Source organism: Pseudonaja textilis, chromosome 15 (genome assembly GCF_049901715.1).
Source record: "Pseudonaja textilis isolate UNSWEBS1 chromosome 15, rPseTex1.2, whole genome shotgun sequence".
Taxonomy (NCBI): Eukaryota; Metazoa; Chordata; class Lepidosauria; order Squamata; family Elapidae; genus Pseudonaja; species Pseudonaja textilis.
Window position 1 is genome coordinate 9,321,009 of NC_142004.1, and position 18,124 is coordinate 9,339,132.

General features: G+C 42.5%; 1 protein-coding gene across 9 annotated transcripts in view; it reads left to right on the top strand.

The window, feature by feature from the left end:
• Nucleotides 1–18,124, top strand: part of RIMBP2 (RIMS binding protein 2) — an 85,553-nt gene that overhangs the window by 27,574 nt on the left and 39,855 nt on the right. For all 9 annotated transcript variants that reach the window (XM_087913459.1, XM_087913454.1, XM_087913456.1 and 6 more), the window contains exons 3-6: nt 6,412–6,483; nt 8,172–8,294; nt 10,335–10,439; nt 14,895–14,945. In XM_087913459.1, the coding sequence (XP_087769585.1) occupies nt 10,338–10,439; nt 14,895–14,945 (153 nt within the window). In that variant the 5' untranslated portion in view covers nt 6,412–6,483; nt 8,172–8,294; nt 10,335–10,337. The remainder of the gene's footprint in view (nt 1–6,411; nt 6,484–8,171; nt 8,295–10,334; nt 10,440–14,894; nt 14,946–18,124) is intronic.

Consider the following 18,124-nt stretch of genomic DNA (forward strand, 5'->3'; position numbering starts at 1 on the left):
AATGTTCTCTCAAGTTGGGGTGTTGGGTGTCCAACTTCCTCGAGTCTTCTCCTACCCACCCCCAATCCAAGGTGACAAATTCAGCCAGCTTAGTGAAAGACACGTTGAGTACTTGTGTCTTTTAGCAGCTGGAAGCAACCCCTAGAGGAAGCAATCCAGATCTGGAAGATTGAATCTTTGTAAATCTCTGGGGAAATTGAGCTCTTGATGATCCTCCAAATTAATTTTAGAACTCTATTTCCTCCGCTTGAAAAGACAGGACCAAAATTCCTTAAACACGGGAGGCTATTGTCCTGACAATGGCTGTTCGTCTCCAGGTTTGCTCACCTCTTATGACTCTCTTTTTGCCTGTGGCAATCAGGCCAAATTTTGAGAATGGATTTTCCTCTTTAAAATTCCAACCTCCACGCAAGAAGTAAAGATGAAGGGGATGGGATTAAAGCCAAGCTGTTTCCTTCTTTGGGTTGATTTGGATCTGGTTACTGTGTCAAGCTCTGTAGATTCACAGGTGGAGTTTTCACTCATTTTCATATGCTTCTTCTTCTTCTTCTTCTTCTTCTTCTTCTTCTTCTTCTTCTTCTTCTTCTTCTTCTTCTTCTTCTTCTTCTTCTTCTTCTTCTTCTTCTCCTTCTCCTTCTCCTCCTCCTCCTCCTCCTCCTCCTCTTCTTTTTCTCCTCTTCCTCTTCCCCTCCTCCTCTTTCTCCTTCTCCCCCTCCACTATCAGCACCAACACTAACACCAACACCCATCTTGTAAGGGAGCCTGCTTCATCTGGTCTCACAAAAAGCTTAAATTCATTCTGCTCCAGCTTTCTTGATGCCTGTAGGAAACATCTCCTTATAGAAGATTAAAAATAAAAAAAAGTAAGAGGGAGAGGGACTTCAGTTAAGATTTTTCTATAAAAATGCATTTCCTCCCCATCTAGCATTTCAGCTTACAATTGTGGGGGTCTCTACTGTAATGTCCAGCACTATCAAACGTTGGGAGTGGCTCTACATCTTTAAGAACAATGATCATTGTAAGTTGACCAACAAGCTTGCCTTTGGATAGAAGAATGCGCATCCACCCTTTTGTATTTCCTTATTACTTGTTATAATTCTGTCATCTTTATGGGCAAATGTACTATGAAACAGAAAGAAAAAAGTCCAGTTACTTTCTTTGAGGGATTTCCCCTATTTTAATTCCTGCAGGGAAGAAAAGAGTTGAAAAGGGTGCTTCCTACTCTACTCTAAAAAATTTTTTTAAAAAGTGTGCCCTCTGCATGCTATCTAATTAATATCAACTTGTAGGTTAACCCAGTTTAACATCTATCAAGTGTTTAAAATTGAAAGGACTTTCTCGATAATAAGTATAGTTATTCATTTGTCAAGCTGAGACAAACGTTCATTTGTGGCAAGGTAGAAAGCTATGGGAATGTCAGGAAGTTGATTAAAAAGAACCAGAGGAGATACATTTGTGGTAATATATCTCTTCTATGTGTTTTATACACCCTTTGGGATGTAGTTCTGCAGATAAGAAAGAGTCCACCCGCTTCCCGTTAGGAGGATATGTATGGAGGAGAGGGCATCTCCAATTTTTCATTTTGGATTGCCATCAGCTTTCCACTTACTCTACTTTTAATCAGTTTCATTAAATAGATTGGATTAGCAGTGGAAGGAATCCCCTGGGATACAACTGCAGCCCAGGGTAACTGAAGGGAACCAGATTGGTGGTGTCTAACCTGACATATTTAATTCCAGTCTTTGGCCCTTGAAATCCCCAGATTCTTTGGGAAGTTTAATGAGAAGACAAAAGGACATCTGTATGGAATCGTCCACCTTTAGACGTGTTACGGCAGGTAGCAATATCTGGCTAATTTATGCCTTCGATGCCTGAAATCAGAGAAGGGATTAATTTAGTAACTAGATTTCATGTCTAAAGAAGGAATAGAATAGAATAGAATAGAATAGAATAGAATAGAATAGAATAGAATAGAATAGAATAGAATAGATGGAAGGTACCTTGGAAGTCTTCTAGTCCAACCCCTTGCTTAGGCAGAAAACCCTACACCACGTCACACAAATGGCTGTCCAGTCTCTTCTTACAATCTTCCAGTGTTGGAACATTTACAATTTCTAGAGGTACATTGTTCCACTGATTAATTGTTCTAACTGTCAGGAAATTCCTCCTCAGTTCTAGGTTGCTTCTCTCCTTGTTTGGTTTCCCATCCATTGCTTCTTGTCCTGCCTTCAGGTGCTTTGGAGAGTAGCACTTACTAGACTAGAACTCAGCATCTCCTAGTTGGCATCCCCAGTTGGCTTTCACACCTAAGGTGGGACTAGACCCCACAGTCTCCTAGCGGTTGGCCCAAAGTCACTCTTTCACACCTAAGGAAGGACTAGAACGCATTTTCTCTGGGTGATTGGTGCAAAGTCACCTAGCTGGCTTTCCTGGTTAAGGCGGGACTAGAACTCCCAGTCTCCCAGTTTCTAGCCTGGGGTCTTAACCACTAGACTCAACTGGCTTTCCAGGTGAAGGATGTTGATTTCCCTAAGAAATACAATTATGTATCACCCATCCTAGGGGTGATACATAACTAGGAGAGACAGGAGAGCAGTCTTCCAATATCTCAGGGGCTGCCCCAAAGAAGAGGGAGTCAAGCTATTCTCCAAAGCACCAGAAGGCAGGACAAGACGCAACGGATGGAAACTAATCAAGGAGAGAAGCAACCTAGAATTAAGAAATTTCCAGACAGTTAGAACAATTAATCAGTGGAATAATTTGTCTCCAGAAACTGCGAATTCTCCAACACTGGAAGTTTTTAAAAAGGTTGGATAACCATTTGTCTGAAGTGGTGTAGGGTTTCCTTTGCCTAAGCAGGCGGTTGGACTAGAAGACCTCCAAGGTCCCTTCCAACTCTGATATTCTATTCTATTCAAGGGATACAGGCTGATAGAGGGAAGGCATAGCTAAATGATGGAAGTTACTGCAGGGGGTGATGAAGTTGAAATGGAAGTTTATTCTATCTGGATTCACGAGGTCCCAAGCACATCTGGATAGATGCTCTGAGAAATGGTATGCTGGTTAGTCAGTCTCTTGGATCGGTCTTTTGGTGCATATCCTAGGTAGCCTTGAATGTGCCCACCTGGTGGTTCGTTCGATGGTACTTTAACTGCAGCGTTTCCTGCCAGGAACTCTGATTGCAGAAAACCCTTGCTGTTCAAAGAGCCAGTGGCTCTGAATCTTAGACAGGCAGTTTGTTTATTTCCTTCGTGGCTATTTTTACCCTTTGCATATCAAATGCTCTGCTCTCAGGCTATCATTAAAGAACAAACTCCAATCGGTTGCAGTGTTGGCACTCTTTTATTAGGACATGTTTTAATTTGCATCTTTAAAAAGAAAGAAAGAATCTAATTGTGGAATGGAGCTATTTAAAATGCAGATGGTTTCTGAACCGTCATACATAAGGGAGGAAAATAAAACCGTCTTGGAGGGTTGAGCTGAACCCTCCCTGGGCTTTTAACAGCTGGCACTTTCTGGATGTCCCTGGTTCCTTGCCTTTTGACCACATTTTGCAGGTTCCCCCAAATCCAGGTATGTCATCACCACTATTTAAAAGAGAAATTTAAGAGAACTGATCAGGTTCTTTTGGCAGAGTTGGTGAACCAACTCAACAGAAGATCTTAGAAAAAGCTAACTAGTAGTTCAAGGTTGTCTAAGTCTAGAATCTCAAGTCTGGTGCTGTGGGTATTCTGGACAGAGGAATGTAGTCTTCTTCTGGTAAAATACTTCTGGACTCACTCAATTGTGTGTATGTTTATATCATGCTAGAAGGGAGTGAGGTTTGAGGAAGAGGAAGAGTAACAGTAAGAGGAGGATGAGGTGTGGGGGTTATTGGTGCTTTCTGAGTTTGGTTGGTGATTTGCAGACTTCATTACCCAACTAGATAATATACTCAGTGCTAAAAGTGAGTGAGGATGGAGGAGGAGAAGGAACATCAGGAGGAGGAGGGTTGTGGGGATTTCAGTGGTCTCTGAGCTTGGTTACTTGTTTGCAGATGTTTCATTACCCAATTAGATAACATCAAGGCAATGATGAAACATCTGCAAGAAAACCACCAAGCTCCAAGAGCGCCAAGGACCCCACAGTGGCAAATTATTCAGAAAGGGGGATGAAAGGAAAGAAGACTACACAGAGTTTTGGTTCAACTCTCAATGATGTTTGCCCATTCTGGTGCGGTTCGACTTCAACCTGACGCAGACTTCCTCCTTTGTTGAGTTGGCTTATTTTAAGGTCTCTGGCATTTACATAACTTTCCCCCCCGCCTCCCCCTTGGCCTAAGTTTTTTGGTTCATTCATTTCTGTGTTCTCAACTACGAAACAAAATACATCAAGGACGTGTGAACTAAATAAAACATTCAAAAAGAGATGCTTGACTCCAGGCGATACAGAATCTGGCTTCAGAAACAAGAGTGGGTTGAATTTCTTTTCCTTTTTTTTGTTTCTTTTTTGGCTTACTGGTGGCCTTGTCCTTCCTGAAAGATTTTTATTCCTCTCGCTGTGTTGTTTTTTTTAAATTGCATTTATTTCCAGGCCTGGAAGAGAGGCTGGCTTGGCTCTTCCCCCCCACAAAACACAAAACTCAATTAAAAGGCAACTTGTTCTATTTAAACCCACCCACCCACTCCAAAAAAATCCTACATTTGTTCTATCCTGGTTTTTTGTTTGTTTGTTGTTGTTGTTTTGCATTCTTCCTGTCGGAGATCACAGGATATTAGCTAGTTGTAACAGTTCAATGAACTGATTTCTTATTAAGCAGGAGCGCTGCAAGGCAGAAACAGGGAAGGAGGGAGGGGGAGAGACTGCATTTTTTGATGAATTGCTTTTATCTCACGGATGCTTTATTAAAGATAGATATCTTGGAGAAGATGCAGAAGGCACAGCTCTTGGGAGATTCTGCCTGAGATCCTTTGGTACAGGTAGTCCTCAACTAAGGACCACAACTGGAACTAGAATTTCTAAGCCAGGCAAGGTTAGTCAGGCCTTTTGCCACGGTCCTTCAGCGAATCGTTGCACTTGTTAAAGGAATCCCTTTGCGCCAATGACCAGCAGACCATGAGTCTTCGCCTAGTCCCACTTAGCCATGAAACAAGGAGGCTGTGGGTTCAAGTCTCGTTTTAGGCATGAGAGCTGGTTGGGTGATTTTGGGTCAATCACCAGGAGATGGTGAGTTCTGGTCCTGCCTAGGCTATGAAAACCAGCTGGGTGACTTTGGGCCAATTACCAGGAGATGGTGAGTTCTAGTCCTGCTTTAGCTTTGCAAGCCAGCTGGGTGATTTTGGGCCAATCACCAGGAGACGGTGAGTTCTAGTCCTGCCTTAGTTTTGAAAATCAGTTGGGTGCCAATCACCAGGAGACTAGGAGTTCTCGCCCCACCTTAGCCATGAAAACCAGCTGGGTGACTTTGGGCCAATCACCAGGAGAGGGTAAGTTCTAGTGCAAGTCGGATGACTTTGTGACAATCACCGGGAGACTGGGAGTTCTTGTCCTACCTTAGCTTGAAAGCAATCTGGGTGACTTTGGGCCAGTCCCTCTCTGTATCAGCCTAACCCACCTCACTGGGTTGCTGTTGTGGAGAAAATAGGAGGAAAGTGTGTTGAATATGTTGAGTCATATGTAAAAATAATAAAGGTGGGATGCAAATAAATAAAGGAATAAAATCCTCCATTTCTTTACATGGCATTTTTAAAAATATTTTTTATTATTTACATATAGGTATATCTAACACAGTGTGACCATGCTGGCATTTTCTTCGCCATGTACACCAAAGTGAAAGACATATATAGTACTTATACATTGCTAGTCTTGTACAATTATTTTTGTCCAACATACTCATTCTAATACTTATAATAATATCTTATTCCAGGTCTACTTAGTCTAATTATTTCGTGTTCCGACTTCCACCTCTTAATTTCAGCTATTGATAATATCTGTTCCATGCGTCATAATATTCTGTCTCCCCTTCGTTTGTTTGTTTTAATTCTAACTTTTATCTGTCCAATTCTGCGCAAATTAATTTCTTCTTTATTATCTCCTTTTCTAAAAAGGAGTGTTTTCACTTTTCCATTGCTGGACGTATACCATTCTCGCTGCCGTCAGAATATGTAATATTAGCTATATTGACCCTTTACTATAACCATCTATTATAATTCCTAATAGAAATATTCCTGGTTTAAATTCTATAAATGTCCAACCATTTTTTTTTCTAACCACATCTGGATTTGTCACCCAAATTTCCTTGCTTTTTTTTTTTTATAAGTCCACCTTTACGTGGTATTTTCCATTTTATCCCAGCAGCATCCAACCTGAATGGCAACATTTGAACGAAACGCCACTGCAATGTTTGAGTCCCTCTTTTTCCTTTCCTTGCAGGAAAATGAACTGAAAAATGTTGGGGATGGAAAGGACCCTTTGAACTTCCAATATGCAAGCGTATCACCCAAGGTAATTACAGTACAACTAGGGAATTTGCAAGAGGAGGATTTACTTTTAAGTTAAAGGAAGGGGCTGTCCCTTAAAATCAGAGGCAAATTTATTTGAATTGGCTTAAGACTGCAACCAAGCCCTGAAAATTTTGGAAGGATGATGGCACGTTGCATTGTACTCTTCTTCTTAGTTGGTGAATTTAATTCTGTGATGCCCAAATGCTGCCAGGCTCATCTTTCACCACCAAATGTCACTATGTTCTGACCCAAAACCTTGTCCAATAAAACAAACACGAACCAAAGGGAACAGAAACCTTTTAATGATTCTTACGAATCCCCGGTTAAAAGGCTGCTGCAAACTAATTAACTTTGATAAGCATAAGCCTCGCCAAAACTGTGTGAGGCTGCCAATAATCACAGATAAGAAATATTTCACAACATAAGAGTCTTCAAATATCAACTTAAGATACTGCAATGTCCACGAAGCTGAGTTTCAAAATGTCTTTGCTTCCTGCAAAGAACGTACAATTCACAGCTGGCTTTTATCTTCTTGAAGGAGGGGTTATTACCTTGCAGCCTTACTCCTGAGTCACCCGTGCTGCTGCAGCTGCTCTTTCCTTCGAGCATCCCTGCATGCACTTGGCACAGGCTCCTCAGGAAACTCCTCATTGCTGCTGCCAGCCCCCACAATCTCTGAAGGCAGCAGTCCACTCCCTAATGGCCCTGGCCTCTCATCTGAGAGCATCCTTGCTCTCCTCAGTCTATACCTGCTGCCGGCTAACCACAACACACTGCCAGAGCCAAATACAGGGGCTAAAACTAGCATCCTTGGACCAATGTCTATCTGGATCTCTTTCATTTCTCATTTGTGGGGTCCTCGCTGCTTTCTGAGCTTGGTTGGCTAACATCATCAGTGCTAGAAAGGATGGGGGTTTGCGGAGTGGAGAAGAAAGAGGAGGAGGAGGAAGAGGAGGAGAAGGAGGAGGACTGTGAGGTCCTTGATGCCATCTGAGATTGATTGTTTTCTTGCAGATGTTTCATTGCCCAACAGGGCAACATCATCAGTGCTAGAAGGGAGGGGGGGGCTTTGTGGAGTGGAGAAGAAAGATGAGGGGGAACAAGGAGGAGGAGCGGGGAGGGGAGAGGGAGGAGGAGAACAACTGTGAGGTCCTTGATGCTATTTGAGAATGGTTGCCAAATTAGATAATATCCTGAGTGCTAGAAAGGAGTGGGGTTTGGGAGGAGGAGGAGGAGGAGAAGGAGGAGGAGGAGGAGGAGGGGGAGGAGGATGTCATCCTTGGTGCTCTATGAGCTGGGTGCTTTACAGACATTTCATTACCCAACTAGGTAACATCATCAGGGCTAGAAGGGAGTGGGGTTTGCTCTCTGTTTCTATGCAACTGCTTTCCCTATCAGTGTTTTGGTAGGAGTAATCTTGGCGATTCCTTGATTAGGTCATTGTTTACTTTTTGATTGTTTCCCTGAGATGTTAGTTCCTTGATCGGGGCATTGTCTGTTGTGACTCTCACCTTAAAATCTATAAAACCGCTAGAACTTCTGATATCTCCTATGGTTAGGGGATAAATAATAGAAGGCGTCTTACTCAGAAACAATTGTTCACCTTCTTTTTCTGTGGACAGGACTATTGAGTATGGAAAGTGGTTTTTACCCTCATTTTCACCCCCTCCCTTCCTGTTTGCTTTCAAGGTGTAAAACAACGATGACCAGCTCAAAGAAGTCCTTGCTGTAGTAACCAAAGAACGAGATTTGGCTCTCTGGGGGAAACACCATCTCCAAGCCAAACTGGAGAACTTAGAGCAAGTCCTAAAGGTAGGGTGAATATTGCTACCAAGAACTTTGCAACCTCGCAGAAGGAAGTACAGGCCATCCTCGACTTACAAACCCTTCAATTAGCAACTGGTCAAAGTTATAATGGCACTGCAAAAAAAAAAAAAAAAAGCGACCAATCCTTGTACTTCAAATGATCCTCACAATCATGTGATCAAAATTCGGGCATTGGGCAACCACCTGTATTTATGAGAGGGCACGATGGCTCGGCGGTTAAAAACGCTGAGAAAGGATTTGAGACCCGGGCATCATGTATGGGGTGAGCTCCCATTCCTTGCTCCAGCTCCTGCACACCTAGCAGTTTGAAAGCATGTGAAAGAGAGTAGATAAATAGGTACCACTTCTGTGGGAAAGTAATAGCATTTTGTGTGCCTTGGCATAAAGCCACATCACCTCGGCCAAGAAACTGAGCCAAACACTGTCCCCTGAAGTCAGACATGGCTGGATAGAGGAGACCTTGATTTTTACCTGTATGTTTATGAGGATTTCAGTGTCCAGGGGTCACGTGATCGCTATTTCAGACTGTCAAGCTGCCATTCTAAAGGGGAGTGAGGGGTAGCTTTATGTATTGAAGACTGTGATGACCCAGGGCTTGGCACAAAGGCAACACAGTCAAATAATCAGTAGGAGTCCCTTTATTAGCTCCAACTTTGCCCCCAATGTCCTGGTTACCTTCTGGGCTGGAGAAAAACTCTCCTAGGATCAGCCTTTGGCTGCAGAGAATCAAGTCCAAAACATGGTCAGCAAAAATTGTAACTATAAGTCCAATCACGGCAAGAGGAGGTAATTAGTCTGGCAGGGCAAGAGAAGGGATTCCAGATGTGAAGGCACAGCAATAACTCAACACGATTGGGAGGATGCCAGGAACACAGATAGCCAAAGTCAACACAAGATAAACTCACGTTTGTTCCCAGCAGATGCAGCACTCAGCATGCATCTCTTTTAAACTTTCTTCCCAGGTGTACCGAATGAAGGGAACCAGGGCCCTTTCCTCCCCATAAGCCACGCAACCCACATTGCTCCCTTCTCCATTCTTCCCTGTGTGCCCTAGGATGAAGAGCGGGTGGGCCTGGTTCATCCTCTGAACTCCCTCTCCCTTGTTCTACCTCTTCCCCGCTCTGCCCAGCTGGACTTTGCCCTTCCCCAGTTTCCTCCACAGCCAACAGAGCCACACTCCCACTCCCTGTCAGCTGACAGAGGCATGATAAAGACTTTGCATATTTTCACTTTTGCTGTAACCATTTGGGGGTGTCCGTGGAGGTTCTCAGTCCTCCAAGTCATGGTTGTCCCAAAGGTGCTTTTTCAAGAGGCAACTGGACTTCCTGGTTTTTCTCCGAAAGCGTTTCGCTTCTTATCCAAGTCAGAGCTGAAGAAGCTTCTTGGATGAGAAGCAAAGTGTCTTCAAAGAAAAACCAGGAAATCCAGTTGCCTCTTGGAAAAGCACCTTTGGGACAACCGCTTGGGAATTAGGGAGGGGGAATGGGCCACCTGCACAGACTCTCCCTCTCAGCCAATTCCAGCCTGTTATTCAAGGAAAGCCTATTATCACCACCCATCTGAGAGTTCTCAAAACACCTTGGCGGCATCCTATTGGCCACCGGTGGACATGGGGTGGGGTGGGGGTTGAAGGGAAAAATGAGCTGCGTGCATCGATTTGCAGGCTCCACCTGACTTCCCTGCAACCGCTTTCTCTCAGTAAAAGTTCCTCTTCAAATTCAGATTGTTTCGGGAGTCATGCTTTCCCGAGACAATAGCTTGGGCAGGTCCTTACAGAGACCAGCAAAATCAAGGTGAGAAGCCAGATTCTCTTAACAAGCATTTGATTCCCTTAAAACAGTCGGAGGGATTTGCTGGACAACCGTGGCCGAATCATAAAATCAAGCACGCCTCTAACTCTTAAGGGCCCTAACCCTTAACCAAATGGTCTTGCTTAGCCATGGAAATTCTGTTTGTAAGTCAAGGACTCCCTACGCCTTGCTAGCTTCATCTGCAGTGGTTGTCCTCCTTCCTCTTGTCTTCCAGCATATGCGAGAGGCTGCTGAACGGCGGCAACAGCTGGAACTAGAGCATGAACAGGCCTTGGCTATTCTCAACTCAAAGCAGAAGGAAATTGAACTGTTGCAAAAGGTAAGAGAAGGGGCAGGCGAGACCCCCCAGTGACCGACAGAAAGGTAGAAATTGCTGCAGAGAATGAAAAAGACAATCTGGTGTCAGCATTCCAACTAACCCACTCCAAGCCAATAAACTCCGAGACAATCAATTCCTCAAAGTTCCATTGATTAGAGTCGTCCTATTGGCACATTGGGGAAAACCCGAATCTGAGAGTTCTGTGTTTTCCCTTCCCAAAGGAGAAATCCAAGATCCATCCCCTGTGTCCATCAGTCCATCACACGGTCCAATCCAATCTTCGTCCCAACTGCTGTTCTGACCCAAACCTGGTTCCAAGAGAGCAAACACAAGAGAAAGGCAGCAGTATAACCTTTTTATGTTTCAGCTAAAAATCCTGTTTCTTCACAGATAAAAGGTTGCTTCCAACTAATTAGCTCTGACAAGAAAGAGACTTGCCAAGTTTTTTCAAGCCTGCCAAAAAAACAACAGATAAAAAATAGTTTGCAAATACCAACTGGAATGTCCACAAAGCTAGAGTTTCAAAACGTTTTTGCCTTCTGCAAAATATGTTCATTCACAGCTGGCTTTTATCTTCTTGAAGGAGGGGTCATTACCTTGCAGCCTTACTCCTGAGTCACCTGTGCTGTTGTAACTGTTCTTTCTTCCAAGCAATCCTGTGCGCACACGCTCTTGGCACAGGCTCCTCGGGAACCTCCTCATCGCTGCTGCCAGCCCCCACAATCTCTGAAGCAGCAGTCCACTCCCTGATGGTCCTGGCCCCTCATCTGAATCCTCGCTCTCCTCAGCCATCTGAACCTGCTGCTGACTAACTACAACAACTGGAGACACCCCTCCAGTCACTCCCCTCCAGGTGCAGGGAAACTTGTCCTTGACTCTCTGAGAAAGAATGTTGTTGTGTCTATTCTTCTATCCCACTATGAATTCCCCCTGTCTGGATTCTGGCGATCACCCTATTTAAATCATGAGTCTCGAGACAAGCTTCAAAAAACTTCAAAAGATTTATTAGAAGCGACATGCTGGCATCCCCTGTATGAAGCCAATTCCGAGACACGTAATTTACAATCACCTATGACCCCCCACCCCACCCTCTGGGTGGTATTAAAATTCAGATTCTCCAACGAAACACATCCATGGGCTGGGTGTCATCAATCGCATTCTCCTACAAAGGATTTTCGGGGGCAGAATACCCGGCTGCCTAAGTTACAATCTTTGTGAGATAAGCTTGGAATGTGCTTCTGATTTTATTTGCCGTATGCTCCTTCAGGTCCGTCCGTCCCCCCCGCCTTTCTCATGGCAACTTGGAAACAGGCATAGGAATGTTTTACAAGTTGACACCCCCCCCTCCCAAATTCCCAGGCATTGAATGTGGCAGCCTCGAAGCTTCCAAAACCAAAATGGCTTCCAGAACTGACATCTGGTTTACATGTCAGTTCCCTTGCTTCTCTCTGCTCTGCAGGCCAGTAAATTTAATAACCGTCTTTTCTCATTGCTGCTTACAATGTGATCGGAACAATTACCCAATTACGGAATATATGAAATATCTCTCCTGGATGGTTCTTCATAGCCAGCTTCCAAAACCAGACAGAACCTTAATAATGTCCTTCAAGAGGAAATGGATACTGATAAGAAGATCCAATAAGGATAACCATGTTGGTCGAGAACCTAAGATTGCTGTCTCTCTCTCTTTCTCTCACTCTCTCTCTCTGTCTCTTTCTCTGTCTGTCTCCTTTATTATTACAAGCTCGAATTTCGAAAAGATGTATTATTATGGAAATCTGTGATACAAGATAAGATAGACATTTCTTATTATGTTGCAAAGGACTTTTCGTATTGCAAACCTCAGGCTTAACTTCTCGCCTCTGTGGATCTGATTGCCTAGTTTAATATATAGTCTGGCATACAGATACAGTAGTCCAAGATCCAGGATCCGCTCTTGAGGTCCTAGAGAGCAGAGATGATGATGACTGGTTAAACTTTCACCCAGAATTTGGGTGGACTTTCTGAGCTACCTAGTGAGACATCACTTCTAGTTCCCGAAGTATGCCGAAACACACACTTACATTAAACCCCCAAAACTTTAACCTTAGACTGTCTACTATTGACCTCATCCCTTCCTAAGAGGCCTGAAGGGGGCTTGCATAAGTGCACCAAAATGTGCCTACCGTCCCTGTCCTATTGTTTCTTTTTATTTTTCTTATAAGTATCTGTCTCATGTGTTCAAAACTATGTTTATTCTTATACCTGTATCTTGTAAGCGATTGACAAATCAAATAAATACAAATACAAAACACAAATACAAACCAGGGGTCTCCAAACTTGGCAACTTTAAGACTTGTGGACTTCAACTCCCAGAATTCTATGTTGGCTGGAGAATTCTGGGAGTTGAAGTCCACAAGTCTTAAAGTTGCCAAGTTCGGGGACCCCTACAGTAAACTGTTCCAATTTCCAGATAGTTTCTGTCTCTTTTTAGAAAAAGCTTCTGTTTTTTGTTCTCATTTTCAGATACATTTACAGGTTGTTCTCATCGTACAATCATTCACTTAGTGTCCATTCAGTTGGCCAGGTAACCATTCCGTTACAGCGGCCTTAAACATAGTAATTTATAACCAGAGTTTGATCCAGTGGTGAGATTCAAATAATTTAACAACCGGTTCTCTCTGCCCTAATGATTTCTTCCAACAACCAGTTCACCAAACTGCTCAACAAGTTAACAACCGTTTCTCCCGAACTGGTGTGAACTGGCTGGATCCCACCATTGCTTACGACTAGTCCTTGCACTTACGACCATTACAGCACCAATGTGCAAAAAAAAGGTCATAAAATGACCGCCTTGCGTAGCCAGTGAAATTAGGGCGCCAAATATGGTTGCAAGCCAAGGGCTACCATCTGTCTGATGATGTTTGGAGAACGTCTTTTATGGGGAAAGAACACTGAAGTTATTTCTTTTCTCTTTGATTCCCCACCCTTTTAAAAAAATTTTAATATCTGTACGAGAAACATCGCATAGAATTTTCTTCTGATTCCCCCCCCCCTTTAAATCGACCCACTTCCAATTGCAGGTGAATGTTTAAGGGAGGTATTTCATCTGATAAATCTCCTGAAAATGCTTTGCCAAAACAAATCCGGTCCAAGACTCTTTGATATTTATGATGTACGATGACTGCCAAGTTCCTGAAAATCGCTCCCCTTGTTTGAGCGACAGGAAAAAATGTTCAAAACTCGGCTTGGAAGATGCCACAAACAATGGCATCATTTGTGTGCGGAGATTCTCAGTCCTCCAGGTCATGGTTGCCCCAAAGGTGCTGTTTTTTCAAGAGGCAACTGGACTTTGGGGGTTTTCTTTGAAGACATTTCGCTTCTCATCCAAGGAGTTTCTTCAGCTCTGACTTGGATGGCGGGGAATGGAAGGATTTATACTCCTTGCAGACGGCTGGTCATTTGCATGGGTTTGAGTACAATGCAGTGAGCCATCTGTATATTGTAGATCTGTACATTGGGGTAACAAAACAACCCCTTCTTAAATGCATGGCAGAACATAGGAGAACAAACCCATCCAGACTAGATTCAGCAGAACATCTGCATTTAAAAGACAAAGGCCGCTCTTTCGAAGATGGCAAAGTCCACGTTTTGGACACAGGGGACCGCTGATTTGAAAGAGGTGTCAAAGGGGCCATCTATGTCCGAATAGAATAGAATAGAATGGAATGGAATGGAATGGAATGGAATGGAATGGAATGGAATAGAATAGAATAAGGGATAGAAGAGAAGAGAAGAGAATACTTTATTGGCCAAGTGTGATTGGACACACAAGGAATTTGTCTTGGTGCAAATGCTCTCAGTGTGCATAAAAGAAAAGATACCTTCGTCAAGAGTCGTGAATCATCAGGTGCCACACTTAATGATAGTCCTAGGGTGCAATAAGCAATCAAATCATACTAGGAAACAGTCAATATAAATCGTAAGGATACAAGCAACACAGTTACAGTCATACAGTCACAAGTGGGAGGCGGTGGATGGAAGGGAGGATTAATAGCAATAGTAGTGCAGATTAGTAGCCCCCTCTCAATAGAGGGGGAGGGATACAACATCATCTATCTCCAATCTACAACACACTCCTTTCAGCAGTTCCGAGAAGGTTCCACACACATTTGCACTACTCAGGTGATCCTGAGGACACAGATAAACCTCCCAAGTGGCCTCAATGCTCTCTAAAAGGATGCAAATGACCAGCTGTCTGCAAGGAGCATAAATCCTTCCATTCCCCGCCATCCAAGTCAGAGCTGAAGAAGCTTCTTGAATGAGAAGTGAAACGTCTTCAAAGAAAAAAAAACAAGGAAGTCCAGTGGCCTCTGGGGGGAAAAAAAAGCACCTTTGGGATGGCATCATTTCTACAAAATTTATCGGCGAGCAAAATAAAGTTATCGTTCTGCCTTTTTCCTCTTTATTTTTTAGGCTCAGGTTGAGGCAAAGAAAGAACATGAGGGAGCAATCCAGCTGCTAGAGGTAAGGCCAATTTTTATGTTTTCTTCGCCACTTGGAGATGCATGTAATCTCTGCATTTCTAAGTACAGATCGTCCTTGACATACAACAGTTTGTTTAGTTACTGTTCAAAGTTACAACGGCACGGGGAAAAAGTGATGTATGATTGTTTTTCAAACTTACGATTGTTGCAGCACCCTGTGGAGAGAGAGAGATATATATATATATATATATATATATATATATATATATATATATATATATATATATATATATATATATATATTTGTTTTCTGAGGTTCTCGGGTATTTGTATGTGGATCTTTGGTTGTTCGGGTTTTCTCCCGCGTAAGATTCAAAGTGTCTAGGCAACGTTTCGATGAAGTCTCATTCATCATCATCAGGCCTCTGTCTTTGGCTCTTGCTTTTCAGAGTGATGTGAGGTTGCAGCTGCTTTTTTCTTTCTAACTGTCAGTCTGACTGTCAGCTGCAACCTCACATCACTCTGAAAAGCAAGAGCCAAAGACAGAGGCCTGATGATGATGAATGAGACTTCATCGAAACGTTGCCTAGACACTTTGAATCTTACGCGGGAGAAAACCCGAACAACCAAAGATCCATATATATATATATACATACATACATACATACATATACATACATATATGTGTGTGTGTGTGTGTGTGTGTGTGTGTGTGTGTGTGTGTGTGTTTTCTTAAGTTTTCGTGGGTACTTACATGTATGGTATTCAGCTTTGTTCGGGTGTTTTCCCACGTCATTGTAGTTGTGCTTTTAAAGTTGCCGAAACATTGCTACAACTTTAAAAGCACAACTATAATGACGTGAAAATACAAAAAGCTGAATACCATATATATATATATGGTATATATATATATATATATGGTATTCAGCTTTGTATATGGTATATATATATGGTATATATGTATATGGTATATATATATATATATATATGGTATTCAGCTTTGTTGGTATTTTCCACGTCATTATAGTTGTGCTTTTAAAGTTGTAGCAATGTTTCGGCAACTTTAAAAGCACAACTACAATGACGGGAAAACACCCGAACAAAGCTGAATACCATACATGTAAGTACCCACGAAAACTTAAGAAAACACACACACACACACACACACACACACACACACACACACACACACAAACATATATGTATGTATATGTATGTATGTATGTATGTATATATATATATATATATGGATCTTTGGTTGTTCGGGTTTCTCCCGCGTAAGATTGAAGTATCTAGGCAACGTTTCGATGAAGTCTCATTCATCATCTTCAGGCTTCTGTCTCCGGCTCTGTGCTTCTCAGAGTGAATGAGAAGCACAGAGCCGGAGACAGAGCCTGAAGATGATGAATGAGACTTCATCGAACGCTGCCTAGATACTTCGAATCTTACGCGGGAAAACCCAACAACCAAAGATCACATACAAATACCCGCGAGAACCTCAGAAAATATATATATATATATATATATATATATATATATATATATATATATATATATATATATATATATATATATTCGTAGATTTTCAGGGGTGCAGGTATGCAGGTCTTGGCATGTTTGGGTCTTTTCCTGTGTAAGATTGAGAGTATCTTGGCAACATTTTGACGAGGTCCCACTCACCATCTTCAGTGCTTTCGGCTTCGTGCTTGTGCGAGCAAAGTGTGATCGGAGCTGCTGTCTCTCTATAAATACTGGTGGGGAGGTGTGGTGTACTGGTTCTGCTGTAAGTGGGCTGGTTGGCTGTGTTGTTATTTCTTGATTGGTTGATGGAGTTGATGTTTGCAGATTGGTTGGCTTTTTTGTAAGAACCTGTGTGGCTGAGGTACTGGCTGTGTGTCTATCATTCTCCTGTGTTGTAACAACCTGGGTAATGGGCTGTGTGATTACCTTCTGAGTTCTATTGTTGTGACATCCTGGGTCTTGTGCTGTAATTTCCTGGGTCGTTGGCTGTGTTGCAACATCCTGAGGTTTTGTGGTGTTACCTCCTGAGTTCCGTCATGTGATATCCTGAGCGGATGGCTGTGATGTAACATTCCGGGTTTTGGTTTGGCTCCGAGTTTGAGGTCTGGCTATATGTTTATGGTGTGTCTCAGTTTGCTTAGTTTGGGGGTCGGGGTGTGTGGCAGCTGGTGATCACAGCCATCTGCTCAGGATACATCACAGCCATCCGCAACAATAGAACTCAGAAGGTCATCACACAGCCCATTACCCAGGTTGTTACAATACAGGAGGCTGACAGACACACAGCCAGTACCTCAACCACTTTCTTACGAAAAAGCCAACCAATCTGCAAACATCAACTCCACAAACACACACACATACACATATGTCAACTCATAAAACATTTTGTATACACATTTTACAGTTGTCAACAGAAAGGAGGGGGGAGTTTCAAAGAGCCAGTGGCAGTGTGGAATCGAAAGTACATTCCATTCATATTTTCTTCAGAGACTGATTAGATGACTGAAGCTTCTGCCACACAAAAATCTAACTGGAGAGCATGACTGATGACTCTTGGCTATGGACATTTTTCTCTGGATGATACACCCAGAGGGTTTGGGGGGAAAAGCAGGATCAAAGATGACAGTGAATTAAGTGTCGCAGAATCGGCTACACTCAGGCAAATGCAGGAAGTAAAATGATAACTTCTAATAAATCCCTTTTAGTTTTGGGAGTGTGGCTCAAGGCTCATTATTTAATTGGAGTAACTGTTGGAATCCTGCATATATAATATTTAATATGGGGAAGGAAATACCATGTGGAATCTGACAGAGAACACACACACACACACAAAATAAGGCAATATTTTAATGGATTATATAATTTGTGACTTATCTATATAAGGTAGTGAGGTACATGAACATAGTATAGAGTACTAAGAAAAAAAGAGATTATATTGGTATTGATTTATATAATTGGCCAAATGAAAATAAGATGGAAAATATAATTCATGTAAATGCGATGAAGTTAGAGGGAAGGATGTGCATGAAATATATAGATAGATATAATGGTGGCAAAAGCAATATTAAAAAGGGGATAAATATTGGATAATATAAATTAAGTATAAGTTTGTCAGTAACCAACAGAATGATACGATTTGATAAAATTTGCAAAAGTGATGAACGTAAGACTATACGATCAATGAATATAGAGAATCAT